This window comes from Geospiza fortis, unplaced genomic scaffold (assembly GCF_000277835.1).
Source record: "Geospiza fortis unplaced genomic scaffold, GeoFor_1.0 scaffold40, whole genome shotgun sequence".
NCBI lineage: Eukaryota > Metazoa > Chordata > Aves > Passeriformes > Thraupidae > Geospiza > Geospiza fortis.
In genome coordinates this window covers 9,335,538-9,350,787 of record NW_005054297.1, presented here as the reverse complement: position 1 = coordinate 9,350,787, position 15,250 = coordinate 9,335,538, and the positions used below count along the sequence as shown (strand labels likewise).

Below are 15,250 nucleotides of genomic sequence, written 5' to 3'. Positions count from 1 at the left end.
GGGGCAGGGGAAGCGGCCCGGGAGGCTCTGTCCGCCTCATCCGATCTCTGGGAGTCTTTGTCTTTCTTCCAAAAACACAAAGCCAGACATTTCCGTAGCTGCCCGCTGCCCCATTTAAGAGAAATAAACGTGTGGTAATACGCACCACAGCCTTTTGCCTCCTCTCAGGACCCTGGACTCACTGCTGAGGCAGCCGCTCCAAACCACCTCGTGCAAACACACACAGCCTTTCCTGCCCTCCTCACATTGCAATGCCTCACATTGCTGCCATCCAGAGGTTGAATAATTTCCCAAATTAATAGACTGTGTGACAGCCAGATGCACCTCCAACTGCTCAAACTGATTTAAGGGCGCAGGAGGCCATTGCTGAGGCATGGCGGTGCAGGTTGGACACAGTAATGAGACCCACAGCGCTTGCTGGGCCTCGTTCTGCCTGGAAATATGGCAGGAAATACGGCCTGCATGGCTGCGTGGCTGTGCGCTTCACCCATCCGACAGGTCTATCCTGGCTGGCGTTAAATGACTGAGCTGGTTTTAACTAAACTTGGCATTAGGATAGGGGTTTCAAAGATGCCAGTTGTTCCAGCTGTGTAAAAATTACTAGCTAGCTGGAGGGAAGATTGTCCCCAAGAAAGAAAGCTCGTGTTTTCCAGGTTGGTGTGTGGTCAGGCCACACAAACACACACACTTAATCCAGCCAGTTCACACACACACACACACACACACACACACACACTTGATTCAGTCAGTTCACACACACTCACACACACACACACGCACACACAGAGAACTGCCCACAGGTAGCCGTGTCTAAAGCTTACGGTGTCCCTGAGGGATGTGCAGAGAGATCATACATGGGCACTCTGAACTCAGAAACAAAACAAAACTAAAATCTGCCATCACAATACCCCTAAAATAGGTATGCCCCTTATATCAGCTTACTGCAGAGTTCTTGGAAGGCACCTTCTGTAGAATCCAATGCTCAGTGTATTCCACAGGTTAATACTGTATCAGCCTGAGCTTGGGTGGAATCCTATAGCACAATATCTATTCTGACCTTAGACACTACCATCAGCGGTGATAGTCTGTATCAGAAAGAGACAGATACACATAGCACTTGAAAAGTCCTCCTGCAGTTTTCCAGTGTTTTCTCCATTTCTTCTGGGCAGATAGGATGGGTGAATGCCATACAACACCGAAAACAGGAAAATGTAAGTAACTGATATGGAAGATACTTAAGGGGCAATGCAAATTAGCAAAACCAAAGTAGAGCAAAATTCCTAATGGAGGACATATAAATGGCATAATTTTTTCCTTTTCAACTCATACCTATGATTTTTTGTATCCTATTGCTTCTATTATACCATTCTGTCAAAAAAATCAGAGTTTATTTTGCTTTTATTTAATTACTTTCTTTGCACGAAAGTGCTACATTTAAAATATCATACTAAATTTATATTCACTACAGCTTCATTAGAACTCTTTCTATAGAATGAATACTGTATTTGCTTCCACTTGCCTTACTCATGTTCTGAGATAACTAGATGACAAAAAGAGCATTTTGAGTTTGTAGGGCATTTCCTATTTTAATTTCAACAGTATTACTTCATTTGGGTAGTACTCAATATTTAATGGCTTGTGGGAAAAATACTTCAGAAGACATCTTTCTGAATTAATGAAATCCTTTACACTGTATTACTCTATATTTGAGTCAAGCTATTTGGTTTTACATATGCATTATTCAGGGTAGTTTTATTCATAACATTTCAGAAATGTTCTTTTCAGTCTCATGTATAAGAAAAATTTATAGAATATCATGGTGGTTGTCAGAATTAATACTTCACTTTTGACTGAAAAATTTAGCTGAAAAATTGTGAACATCATGTCATAGAAATAGCAATGGCTCTATCCAGTCTTCTTGTGGTGTAAAGAATAGTAAAAAGCAAACTGAAGACACTTGACAGATTGGCAACACATCTGTCATCTTTAAAGAATACAGCAGCAATTGATAATATGAACAACTCATCCTCAGTTCATTGTGCTTAGCATATCACTGATTGCCAGTACAAAAACTTTAGATTGTAATGGTCAAATCAATAGTCTAATAAAGTCTGAAAGATTTTCTATAACATTATCTTCCACCTAGCCACATGCAAATGTATATAAATAAAACAATAAAATCCCCATAACTGATTCACGTGGTTCTGAATCATTTTTATAATGAGGGTCTGACTCATTTTTTAAAAATCTTCTTGGCCAAATGAGAACAAAATTCCTTCACAAAGACAACTGACTTACTGTTTAGCAGGTATATGAAAGTGGTTATTAAGGGGTTCTTAAAGCAAAACTTCCACAAACATATAAAATAGTTGGGTTTTTTTCCTTATTGTCATTGTCGTACATGAATTTTATCTTGAGCATATTTGAATGAATCATCCTCATCTATGCCCATGTAAGAACAGAATGTGGTTTTCTGCAAGTTAATGCAGTGAGAAGTAAAAGAGAAAGTCATTATAAGAAAAGGAAATGAATAGGTGTTATTTTGCATAATGTCTGCACTAAGTTAAAAGCTAAACCAGGAAGGAAGTTGCCATCACTACGCTAGATGGGAGTGCTTTGGTGACATGTGCTTGCTTTTGAGAAAACCAGTGGTCTTCAGATTAGGACTAGGAATAATTATCGTGTTTATTTTGTGTTTACCTGAATTTTTCAAAATCCATGAAGGTGAGTGATCAGCTTTTAAAATAACCTTTTATTTATTCTGAAGTCTGCAATTGAAAAGTTATTTATTTTCCTAAAAGAAATAGTTAGGATGCTGCACACATGTGGAATTTGCAAAGGATGTAGACTCTTTTTGTTAGATTTTTTACCAACAGAGTTAATTATATGTGGTAATTTGGAATGAGTTCATAATTTACATACACTGCAAAATTTTTGGTAATTATTTCCATGCATGTATTTTTATGGCCTTCATAATGAAGAAAGTAGTGAAAATGTTAATGTTCTTTTATAGCAGGTGCTCATGTCTTCAGAAACAACTTTTTAGAAGTTTTTATACTTAAATGCTGTAAAACATTGTACAATTACTATCTGGCAATGAGATGCTGTCTGTGAAGGAGATATGCAGTGTTAATCTAACAAAAAGTAGAGCAGAATGGATGTAACTGAGTAAAGCAAGTCTTGTAGCATAAATGCCAAATTCTTCTTTGTGATCCTAGAGGCTGATACTGAATTTAGGATAAATGCAAACTATGCATGCGTGCAAGTTACTTTTTTAAAACTTCATGAGTTAATTAAAATTGTTTTCTCACATCCATTCCTAAGAAAGCTTTTGAATAAATAACTATTATAATAAAAAGCATCCCTTTGACAAAGAGTGTATCCTCAGGCGTCATAACATAATTTCTTTATGAAGCATATAATTTAGTATCAAAATATCCAGATTAATTTAATTATGTATTTTTTTCATTAACCATAAAGAGTGGACATATCAGTAATTAGAATATAATGTATAGGTTTGTTATAGTTTATAAATGAACAAACTTGGTAAGCTGTCATAAGTTTTGAATATCATAACTTTTATAATTCAGTTTAAGATGTTGGAATAATTAATGTTTTACCTCCATGCAGAGGTAAACAAAGTATTTGTAGCACAGATTATCCAAATAAACAATTACAGGACTATTACCAGAAGGAAACATTAACCTTAGTGTCAAACATCAAAGAATAATTACATTTTTCCATGATAATTTTTCTAGATTGCTCTTATTTGCCGTGCTTTAGGCTGCAATAGTGTGATCACTGCAATTCTGTCTTAATCACAGCATGTCTAAAATAAGATTGTGAAGTATATGTGTGGAACAGAATTTTAGTTGGAGCAGCACAGATTTATATTTGGAAAATTAGAATTATTGCTGCATTTTGGATGTTTTAAAAACTAAATTACTATATAACAGTCTGTGTAATGATGTCTGAATTACATTAGTAAGTAAATATGTTGAACAATTTATTCAAAATCTGTAAGGATTTTGGGTCTCTGGTTCATCAAAACCCTTCTGTTGAAAACTGGTTTTATTTCAGATTTTGTGACAAACCTAAAATGTACAGAATTTTTTGTAAATGTTTCAAATTGCTGGTTACACCATGAGACTTCAGCAGACAGAGTTGTTGGAAATCTTTGAGATGTGAAATATAATCACTGGCTCTTCCTCTGCGAGTTCCTAAATGAATGGCAGAAAGCTCCTAATTCCTGGATGTCTTATCCCAGGGGAAGTTCCAGCGTTTACTTTCATTATGGAGAGGGAATAAAAATGGAAATTTATCATTAAACAATAATTTAGGGGGAAATAAATTCTCCAAAAAAAAAAAGCCTTTAAATTTTTTTTCAAAAGAACACAGTTCAGCATTACCAGAAGTGAAATGTTTCCTTTCTGTTTGTAAAGCTACCCACTTGTCGGTTACAAGTCACTGAACCTTTAAATTACACTGATTTAGAGTAGGAGGTTATCCTTTTGGAGTCTGATGCTTTCAGTCCCAGTCTATCCCTTGGGTCCTGCTACTTGATGGAGTGTATCTCCTTTAATCTATCAGTTGTGCATTCCCCAACTTGTACCATAGGTCTTATATCTCTGCAGTATTATGTGGCAACTCCAGCTTCCATAAGGAAGTGATAAAAAATGCAACTGTACACACTGCAGCTCTCACTCAAAACTGAATACTGCAGATCAAATGGAAGAGAGTCAAACCCATGCAAAGTGAAATATTTGTGATTTTCTTAATGGGAAGCAAGTTTTTTATAAATTTTGATCTTCCCTGTGAATACTTTCATTTTAATTGATTTGGATTTTATATGAAAAACCATCCTGTAAATAGAGGTTTTATAGAAGAATTTTATAATCACAGAACTTCTTAACATTAAGCATGTGATTGCAGGTCTTTGAATATAAATCAGTTCCCTAGAGTTACTTTGCACGGTTTCATCTCAGCAATCCTTTTTTACTATTCAGACTGCCTGTGTTCAGATTTCACAAAATCCTTTCCAAGTTTCTAGAGGGATGTTTACATTTGGGAGGGTGCTTCCCAGTCCTGCAGTAAGGAGCAAGGGGTATGGTATGGCTCTCTGTCTGCCATGTAACCCACTGGAAAAGTGTAGTGTTGTTGCAGCCCTTCTTCAAGTGTTCAACAATCTATACCCCTCCTTAGAAAGGCCACAGTCCTGTGATGTGGGGAAAAAAGAAGTTTGTTTATGCTAGATTGTCATTTGATCAGCTGTCTCAGTAGAGACCTTTCAAGAGGATGGGAAGCACCCTCCCTAACTCAACAACATTCACGCCTTTTCTGCTCAGATAACGTGCCTTTGACACACCTACAACAGATAACAGGCCTTTGACACACCTACAACGTGGCTCACAGGCAGCTCTGGGATCTGTTCAGCCATTTGTGAAGTTCAGAATGGACTTTGCAGTGCTGAACATAGATGTCTGTCACAGTGCAGTCAGCAGCTTCCCAAGTCCATGTACAGATTTCTTGGTGAAAAGGATATGTTAGGGAATTATGGTTAGTTGCCCTTGAAAGCTGTAGCAGTGGTTTTAGACTGGTTGCCCAGATGCCATGGCTTGCCATGAGAACAGAGTAAGCATTCCATTTTTGCTCCTGGCTCATCTCCACAGACAAGTTCTACACAAAATGCCTCTTTCAGATGGAAGAATTTAATCGCAGAAGCCTGCTCCATGGCCTGTGGTGTGGGTCAGATTGTAAGAATTTCGAGGAAAATTCTGTTTCTTGCCTCAGGGAAAGATCAAACCCTAAATTTTGTCTGTTAGTCTTCCTTTTTATATCAAAATGAACTTTTTTTTACCTGTGTGTTTTACGTTTCAATTTATTATGTTTTATAAGGAGTTCATGACTCCCTGATGTAGTGTTAGTAAAGGGAAGATAATTGACTTTGACATTGCAGTTTGGATTTTATTTCTGTATCCTGTCTGGAATCTCTTACTGAATCAGTTCTGAGGTCAACCTGCTGCTCTGCAAGCCCAGGTGGCCGAGTGCAGCTGAGCACTGAAGCAACTAAAGGATATATTTTGCTCTCTATTCATAAGGATTTATGATCACATTGCTCCCGTTGCTCATAATGGGAGTTAGATACAAGATTTTCCCTTTATAGAGATACAAGGGTACTGCTAGAATGGGAAACATAGCTATAAAACCATAGGTTAGTGCAGCATCAACTCTGGGAAGTGGTTTATTCATAAATACATATTTCATGTTGTGGTCACACAAATTTTTTTTATTCTTGAGGTTTTTTATCTGAAAAAATACTTCAAAGTTACTGAAAAAGTGGTTCAAAATTAACACAAGTAAAAATTTGCATGATAAAGCTCTACTGTAATGTGGAAGACAAATCACACTCGTTTATAACTATGTGTTTTTGCTGCTTGCCAGAACTGCATTAATGTACTCTAGCTATGGTATTTTGATACTGAAATTTGACTACGAATACCAAACCCAAAGGTCATAATTAAAATCCATGTTTGTCGACTGAATAGAAGAGAATGTGAAGGGTGTGGCTGGAGGATTCACAGCATTGCTGTGTATTTTCACTCTGTGGTTTCAATGTCATTTGGAAAGAAAGCTTTCATTCTGATTATAGCTACTTTACAACATAAGTGCATTGGAGTGTGGCAACTCACTGTTCCAGGGCTGAGTTCCCTCTACAAACAAGTTTTCCATTCTTTTGAAGAAGTATAAATGTGCTTTCTCTTCTTTTGAAGAACAGTCAAATTGGAGCAGCTTTGAAACAGGAATGTGACTAGATACCATCAGAAATTCCAGTTACTATTACAAGAGTTTTAATACAATTCAGCAAATAAAACCCAGCATCTAGGTTGTGGGAAGACTCTGTGCTTGCTTTCTCTTATATATGATGCATTTAACATCTTGTCATAATCCTCAAGAAAAAATAAAAAAGTGCATTTCATCATAAGATGGTTGGAATATGCACTACATGATGCTTCTAAGCGCATACTTGTCCATGTGTCCTATATGACTGTCTGACTAATGTAGCACTCTTTCTTTTACAGCCAACACTGTAATGATGTCCTGCATGGATACCTGTTCATCAAGTAACACCACTTTTCCACTTTGTACTTTTAACAATTCTTACAAAACATCAGTGCAACAAAGAAGAGAAACCCAGACTATTTTGCTGAAGGTCATTATAAATAATTCCAATTTCCAAAATATTCCATGTATTTGCCAGTCGTCCTGGAGGGAACAACAGTCCCACCCTAAACAGAGAGAATGTGAATCCAAGAGGGATGTGAATGTTGATCATCAAGGATCAGGGTCAATAGCTATAAAAAGTAAGTAGGGTAAGAGAAATACTTAATTTTGAAGTAGCTAATTACAAAATAAAAGGCAAGTTTTTATTTGGTACTTAGCAGAAAATTATATGCTTCTGGTTCTCTGTGGTCTTTGCAAGTCCGTGAACAATGGCAGTTTTTAGCTTTTATTTTCATGGCTAGAAAATGCTGATTTTGTGCCAGATTCTCAGCGCCATTCAGTCCTAGCTGTCAGTGAAACATGTTGGTAGCAAGTAGTTTCTAAAGTACTTAATTTATTTCTAAGCAGTTGTACTTTCTGACAATTTTTCAAGCTGAATTTGCTTTTAAATCTCATTATGGAACTCTACACGTAGATTGCTGGCATTATGAAGATAGGCTGCATCTAAAGAACTGATTCAGTAGGTAACTATTCTGGTAGCAACTATGGATGAAATAACCATTTTTGTGTTTGTAGTCTGCATTATCCTCAACTGTGTAGTATCAGAAATGGCCTTACATGTTTTATAGAAAGCAGCACTGACTAAGGAATGGCACAGCAATACAGAAGAGAGATAGCAACCCACATCTTTTCAGAGCAGTAGCAGCCCATTCCTTCTTCGCAAATATCTGGAAATCTTTGGGGAAGAGATACCTCTTTCTAACATTGTCAGCAACAGGGGCAATAGGCCAAGTCCTGAATACAAGAAATTCAGGTATTTTCCAACCGTATATTTTCCTCACTACAAAACAGCTGTCTTAACAAGCATGAAAAATAAAGCTTATATATGGACAACCTGTTCTCAATATACCTGTACAACTAATACTTTTGACAATATCTCACCTGTTTCTTGTAAACACAGCACAAGTCTCACATATTGTGTGGTTTGAAGCGAAGCAAGGACCTCCTGCAACTGATAGCAGATAGACAGTGTGTGCACTTCAAATCTCTATCATCATGTGGCTTCTGCCTGGGTTCTATCCTTCTCATAGCCTGATTTTTGCCTGTTGCCTTTGACAACTGACAAAAACAACAATAACAAAAAAGTGATAGTAAAGCAAAAAAGAGTTATACTTTGCAGGGAAAATGTGTAAGATAAACAATGCTCTTTAGATCTATTCAGAGTAACTTTACACAGTATATATTTATCCATCTTTTTCATAGTCAGTGATGTAGAAAATGTAGATTTATGTTTTTGCAAATGAGACAGAGAATTCACTGTACTTTTTGAGAGTTGTCTCTTGATTTACCACTTGTATAACAGGTTTGTTTTAATTTTTATTTCCAAAAGCAAAAGGCTCGCTTGAAGTGAAAACAGAAAATATTACTTATTTTTATAAATATTTCAATTTCACTACGGTTTCCAAGAAAGAAGTGGAGCATAATACAAACTACCTGATGGAAATCCACATCAACAATTCTATAGTCAGAGGACCAAACACAGCCAACAAACAACTAAATCATTCTTGTCTCTTGGCAATGATGGAAGACCAAAATGACTGTATAAATATTTCACTGCAACTGAAGTCTTATATGGAATGTAAGTTACAAAAGAGATTCAGAATGGAAATCAAACTAGAAACAACATAATCTTGCAAAAAATCTCAAGTAGGTAGTTGTCTGCTTCCAGCAATCATTTGAAAATATTTAAATGTTTCACAAGAAGAGAATACAATTTTGAACACCCCTTATTAAAAAGCAGTCCATAGTAGACAACTGATGATTTTTGTAATGATTTAAAGCAGGTTTAGCTGTGATTTTTTTTTCTAGAAGAAATACAGCAAAGTAAAGATCTGTACATTGTTTCTTGCTTAGCAGCAACAGACTCAAATTGCATGTGACAAAACCTGGAAATAAAGTTTTCCCTTTCCTGATAATGGCATAACCCTGTTGTCTTGGAGGTAAATTTAAAAATCCGTGTTAACTATGGTGATAAAAGAATCAGGAGATAGGTTTGACCATTCTAATGTTGTACTGCAATAGCCTACTATACAGCCTCACTGCAGTATGCTTAAAAGATAAATCTTCAGCTGAACTAAGCTTAGTTTTCCCAGAGGACAACCTTCAGCTTTTTATATTTCTCTTTGTGCTGCAAAAGTTTTTTGTTTGATTTCCTGACCATGGTCAGGGCTTCCATTCTGTCTATCTACAACACTTCCATTTGGAAATTGCTGGATTATTGCATTCACTCATTTTTGCATGGAAAAAATATTTTATGCTGTACCTTTACTGGAAAAAATATGGTTTTTAGAGTTGGATTAACATGTTAAATAAGTCCAGAGAAAATCCTAAAGAAAGCGCAGTTTAGGATTGTTTTGGGCTTTGTTTGTTTGGATTTTATTTAATAGATATGTCTAGCCATGAGAGGGGCATAATATGTAACTTGCCCTGCTAACTTGTGTCAATACAATGAACTAACTACCCTTTGTTAATACTGATTTACCTGAGTAGCAGTAATCTCATATTAGCAATGAAAATTAACAATATGTCTTTTTATTCTCCCTATTTCAAAACAGCTAAAGAGGTGCACAGGGCTTTTACTAAGCAAGGCTGATAATCAAGTCATTACAAGCCACTACAAGATGGGGTAGACTCTGTTTAAAAGGAACCTAGGTTACTGTATAAAAGATATTTTTAGTTCTAAATTAGGAGGAATGAGCCATGGGGTCATTGGCATTTGCCTCACAAGTTCTGGATGGAGAAGATACAAGGGAAGTTGAAGTCTATTCTGTTCTAAGTCAGGGAAACAGAAACAGTAGTTTGGCTACAGTCTGTAATTTGTTTTTTTATGAGTTATGGTAACATAGCTGGTTTTTAAAACAGTTATTTGACAGTGCTAAGATATGCATTAACATGCAGCTGCCAAAGACAGTTGAAAGGCCATTCATCCAACCAGAGGGGGAAGTTCTCCACATCATTTCTTTGTTGCATACAGTCCGGGCTTGTACTAGCAATTGAACTAAATCCCTGTGGAATGTGGATGCATTTCTGCAGCAGTTGTTGTCCAAAAGAGCAGCCTACCTCCTGTAACCAGTCCCATGTGATTCTTCCTCAAGGCAACTTTAAAGGAATTCCCCAGAGGGCTCCTGTTGGTGGCATTTCCTGACTGTTTTATAAGAAAATTTCTGTATGTAGAATCGTGCCTTCTCTCATATGTGAAGATAGACCAGGAGGTTAAGAATGCCAATACAGGCCAATGTTGGACAGTGGACCACTCCCTGCCACGCTTTACGCAGACAGAGGGGACACGTATTACCCTTGTTCTACCTTAAATATAAATGTTCATCTTTGAAGCATTTTCATTGGCTGAGCTGAAAAGTTTTCCTTCACTCAGTTATCTGTATCTATTTCAGCCGTGGGGAGATATATAGATATGGAAATAGATAGAGATATAGATATAAAAGTACAGGCAAAAATTAAGCTAAATTCTAGACAGGAAACCTAACATCAAAAACCAGAGAAGGCTGTAAAAAAAGGCTTAATCTCTTATTTTTTTTGGTTTTGTTTTGTTTTTATCTGTGGGGATAGGCACAATCCATAAACCTACCAAGATGGAATATTCTGCTTTTCTCTGCTGCCAGTGATTTGCTGCTTAATTTTCTCTCTTGTACATTTTATGGACAGATCCAATGTGTATGATGAAGATCACTTGGCTCACTATGATTGCAGTAGTTTTTGTATTTACTGTTTCAATCGTCATCTACAAAATAGTCCAAGAAAATAAACGGAACTGTAAGTAACAAAAAGTTAATCTGCATGAATCTAAATTTCTATGCAAGTAAGAATATATTCATTTATAATAATAAAACTGTTGATTATTACTGTAGCTCAGACACTGATATTTTGATTGTCAAATGGTAAAAGCTTCTTAGAGACTGACTGAAGTACTCAGATGGTTGATAGTATTACCTCTCACCTCTTTGGTGGATGCAAAAATTGTAGATGCAAATCCAAGCTTGTTGAGGGCAAATTAAATGTGGGGATTTTGATAGATGATTGGTGGCTTAGTGATATGAACTTCTGGTTTCACACTGATTTCAGCAGATGAAACGATTACTGTTAAACTTTGTGGAAAGTTTTAAGCAGAAATCCCAATGATCAGTATAAGTGAATTGAAACACCCTTTCCTTCCTGAAGATAATTTATTTAGGTCACAGTCAGGAAAAATTACAGGATAGATATGAGGAGATATACACTCATCTGTCTGTCCTAAAAACTGGCTATTCAAATTCATTGGTGATGTAATCCCATGCAGTGCAACCAAGGTGCACCTTCTTGAGCCAAGAGCTGAATTAAGCCCAGATAACATTTCATCTCTTTGCTATTACTTCAGCAAAGAAAACATTGCTGTGATTTCTGAAACATCACTATTGACTATTCCAAGTGATTGGAACTTTGCTATGAGAGAACTTGTCATTAGTTCACAGATTGAAACAATTGTTTCTAGAATATTCTTTCAGCCATGACAGGCTCTTCTCTTGGGATACATGCAGAAATCAGATTTACAGTATTTTCTCTAGCAATATACAGTGAATAAAACAAGAATAAAATTGTAGGAGTACCCTGAGCTTGAGACCTTTGAGCAATTAAGATAAAGTCCTCTGCACAACAACAGTGCCAAAAATTGACCACTTGTCAGCTGCTGGTCCTTGTTTCTCTTCCCAAGTCAGAAGTAGGTGGTACCAGGAGCGCATTACCTTTCATCACTGTGGAAAGAATATTACTTAAGCTGTTTCCTGAGGGAATAACTCTCAGGTGCTTTCCACAGCAGCTTCCAGAGACGTTCTGCTTGTGTCAGCCCTGAGTGGGCAGAATGCCTCCAGACAACCAGCATTTAGTTGTTATTGCCAGGCAGGAGTGCATTCCCCTGTAGTTCAGAGCTGCTGAAAGGAGACCCTGGTCACAGGGGTAGCAAACCAAATAATAAGCCTTATCCATTCCCCTGGTCATCCTTACTGTATGCACAGGTAATTTTGTAATGAAGGAGCAATAGAAGTCTAGCTTTACTCATAACTGAACAGAAGGAAGAGTAGTGCCCACACACAAAATGTTTCTGTGATTTTTTGCATAATGTAAATACTTTATGCATATATCTTTAATGACTAAGCAAAATAATTGCTTAAGATGTCAAGTTTGTACCCTCCCCACCTTGATGAAAGGAGCTCCTTACCAGGTTATGTTGCTTAAAATACATGATATTTTACATGTTGCTAAAACCAATTTCTGAGACAGATTTCATGTATATAAAACCCCACAAAGTGTAAATTACGACTTTATGAGTGGGCTATCAAGTGCTCTAATTTAAAGGACTTTTATTTGTAATTTGAAAACTAATTACAAATGTCATGTCTCTGATTTTCTATGCTTTGAGTCATAACATTCTATTTTTAATGTAGAACTGTAAGCAGTGATGATTAATGATTTAGTACCTTTATTCTTAAACATCACTTCTTTATTAAAGTCAAGTTTTCAGAATCATCATGAACACAAACAGGGAGGAAGAGATGCCCTTTTGAGGTTTCTAATAACTTACTAGCTTCAAGAATACATTTTATGCTAATTGAGGAAGAGTGGGTTTATGAGTTAAATTTATAATATATAACGTTATAACCAACATCATTATGTTACTGATAAAAAGACAAGTGCATAAAAAATAAAACAAGGTTCATGTGTATATATTAAGATGCCACCTTTCATTGCAAGTCTATACACTATTTTTTTTCAGTGGTGCTCAAAGAACAGAGCAGAACTATTAGCTATGTTTCTAAACCAGCTGTTATGAATTTTTCCAGCCATAATTCAGTTAGTATTTTTTCTCTTCATTTCTGAGCACCACTGAAAGCTGTTAAGAAATGTGGAATTACTCATTTCCTCTTGAGACCTTGCAAGATATTCTGCTAGGTAGACTATGAGACTCTCTGAATCATTAAGCTATTTTGATGAGTGCATAAAATAAAATATCCAAATAAATTTGGTGAAGGTTACCACTGATGCATGACAAAGGTCCTAAACTGGAAATTAATTGTTTTGCCTTTTCCTTTCCACTCTTGTCTCACAAACATTTCCAGAGCTTCCTTTGACATTAACTGTTACAGTGTATGCTTGGGGCTTTAGTCCTTTAGATCTCCACTGGCTAGTCATAAAAAAATTCATGACCTAAATAATTTTAACTTAATGAATTTCTTAGTGTTCTCAAAGGAAAAAGATAAAAATAAATTCTGTTACATAGAATTGGAGTAAGCCTGTCACCAGAAGCTGGCTGAGCCCTGGACTGCAGTCGCAGCTGAACAGGGCTAACCACAACAGCTGCACAACTGTCTGCAGTAAACCCACTGAGAGCACAGCATTTAGAGAGCAGCAGAAGGATGGAAGGACTGAGAGTTTGTGAACTGGGTGCTGAGGAACAGCCAGAGGTGCCCAATCCAGCTCTAGCTTTGCCAGGGTTGTGGAGCTTGCTCTCAGGCTGTGCTTCCTGAGATGAACACCCCACACTAGCAAGGAATCTGTCAGCTTCCTAGGTTGCCTGTGCAGTCCATCCTTGCTACTCCACTGTCAGCAGTGAGAGTCCAAAGCTGTACTGAAATATGTAGTTTTCTTGATATCCTTCCAAAATTTGTTCAAGGTACACAGTTTAGAAAAAGGCAAGGAATAATTTGAAAGGGACAAATCTGAATGGAATTTCTACAAAATTACTTTCAGGAAAATACAAATCATCTGGCCCTTGGTTTTTCTCATCATCTTATTCCAACACCTTCCTGATTTTTTAAACACTTTCCAAGGTATTCAACAGTTTAATAATAAGGGGTTTACAAGCTTTCCTTCTAATCAGGGCTGATGCTAACATAAGACATTTTGTTTAAAGCAGATTATAAACAAAGAGTAGCAACATCAGTTTCTACTGTTCTAAGAAGAAAGAGTTCCATACATGCAAGAAGAACTGTATCTGCTACTAAAATTCATCCATTTCCTGGTAAGTATATAAAAGTAGAATAAAATTTAACAAATCTTGAGGCATGAGGAGATCAAGAAAGACCTTTTAAGATTTTCCTGTCAAGAGATGCTTCGAGTTTGTTTCAGAGTTACCTTGGTCCTACACAAATTTGATCTGGCTTATGTTAAGGAAACACTTTTTTGTTTTAAAGAAATAAATCTGACCACAAAACTATAAGAAGACATATATATAACGTGAGAGTGCTTCTCCCAGTCTTCCTAGTGTGTTGCATTAATGACTTTGAACTTTCAATTTTTGGTCATATTGTGTGCCAGTTTTGAGGTTTGTCACCTGAGTGCTTTGTGTGTGTGTGAAAAGTATACAGAGATGTACACATGTGTACGTATGCTCTATGTGTTTGTGACTCTTGATAAAATTTGCTATCAAAGCATGGAACGAATGGCTGCAGCAGGACTCAATAAATGGTTTTGCTGGCACTTCATAGCCTATTTCTAGGGTCAAATTCCCACAAAATGCAATTTTTGAGTTTCAGATAGGTAAAAAATTGTGGTCCTCAGAGAGTGTAGTATGCTTACCACACATAAATTAAATGACGGCTAAACTCAAAATTTGGATTCTAGAAAACTGGATTTGGCATCAAATATTTGTGTGAGTGCCAATTACCAGGTGTTGCTGTGAGTGTTACTGACATTGCTCAAAGAGTGAAATGTTTTAATACATTTCATAGATTCTGGTTTTGTTAATCTTTAAAAAGATTAACATGAACATATAGAATAATAGCTCTGAATGGCAAACTAACCTCCCTTCAAAACAAGAAAAATACAAAGCCAGCAAATTAAAAAAGTGGTTTTAAATATGACTTAAGGCTTAAGTACTTTGCTTTTTGTTTTGTTAGTTCTTCGGGAGTAAGAGGAGACTCAATAATTTATGTCTACAACTCAGTATTTCATGGCATTTCAGTTTTACCTAGGAAAGAGT

General features: G+C 36.5%; 1 protein-coding gene across 1 annotated transcript in view; it reads left to right on the top strand.

Moving 5' to 3' along the window:
• The first annotated feature begins 2,624 nt into the window (after positions 1–2,624).
• TMEM156 (transmembrane protein 156) overlaps positions 2,625–15,250 on the top strand; it is a 17,139-nt gene continuing 4,513 nt past the window's right edge. The window contains exons 1-5 of the mRNA XM_031064962.1: positions 2,625–2,724; positions 7,080–7,361; positions 8,612–8,860; positions 10,945–11,052; positions 14,183–14,290. Coding sequence (XP_030920822.1) covers positions 2,625–2,724; positions 7,080–7,361; positions 8,612–8,860; positions 10,945–11,052; positions 14,183–14,290 — 847 coding nt within the window. The remainder of the gene's footprint in view (positions 2,725–7,079; positions 7,362–8,611; positions 8,861–10,944; positions 11,053–14,182; positions 14,291–15,250) is intronic.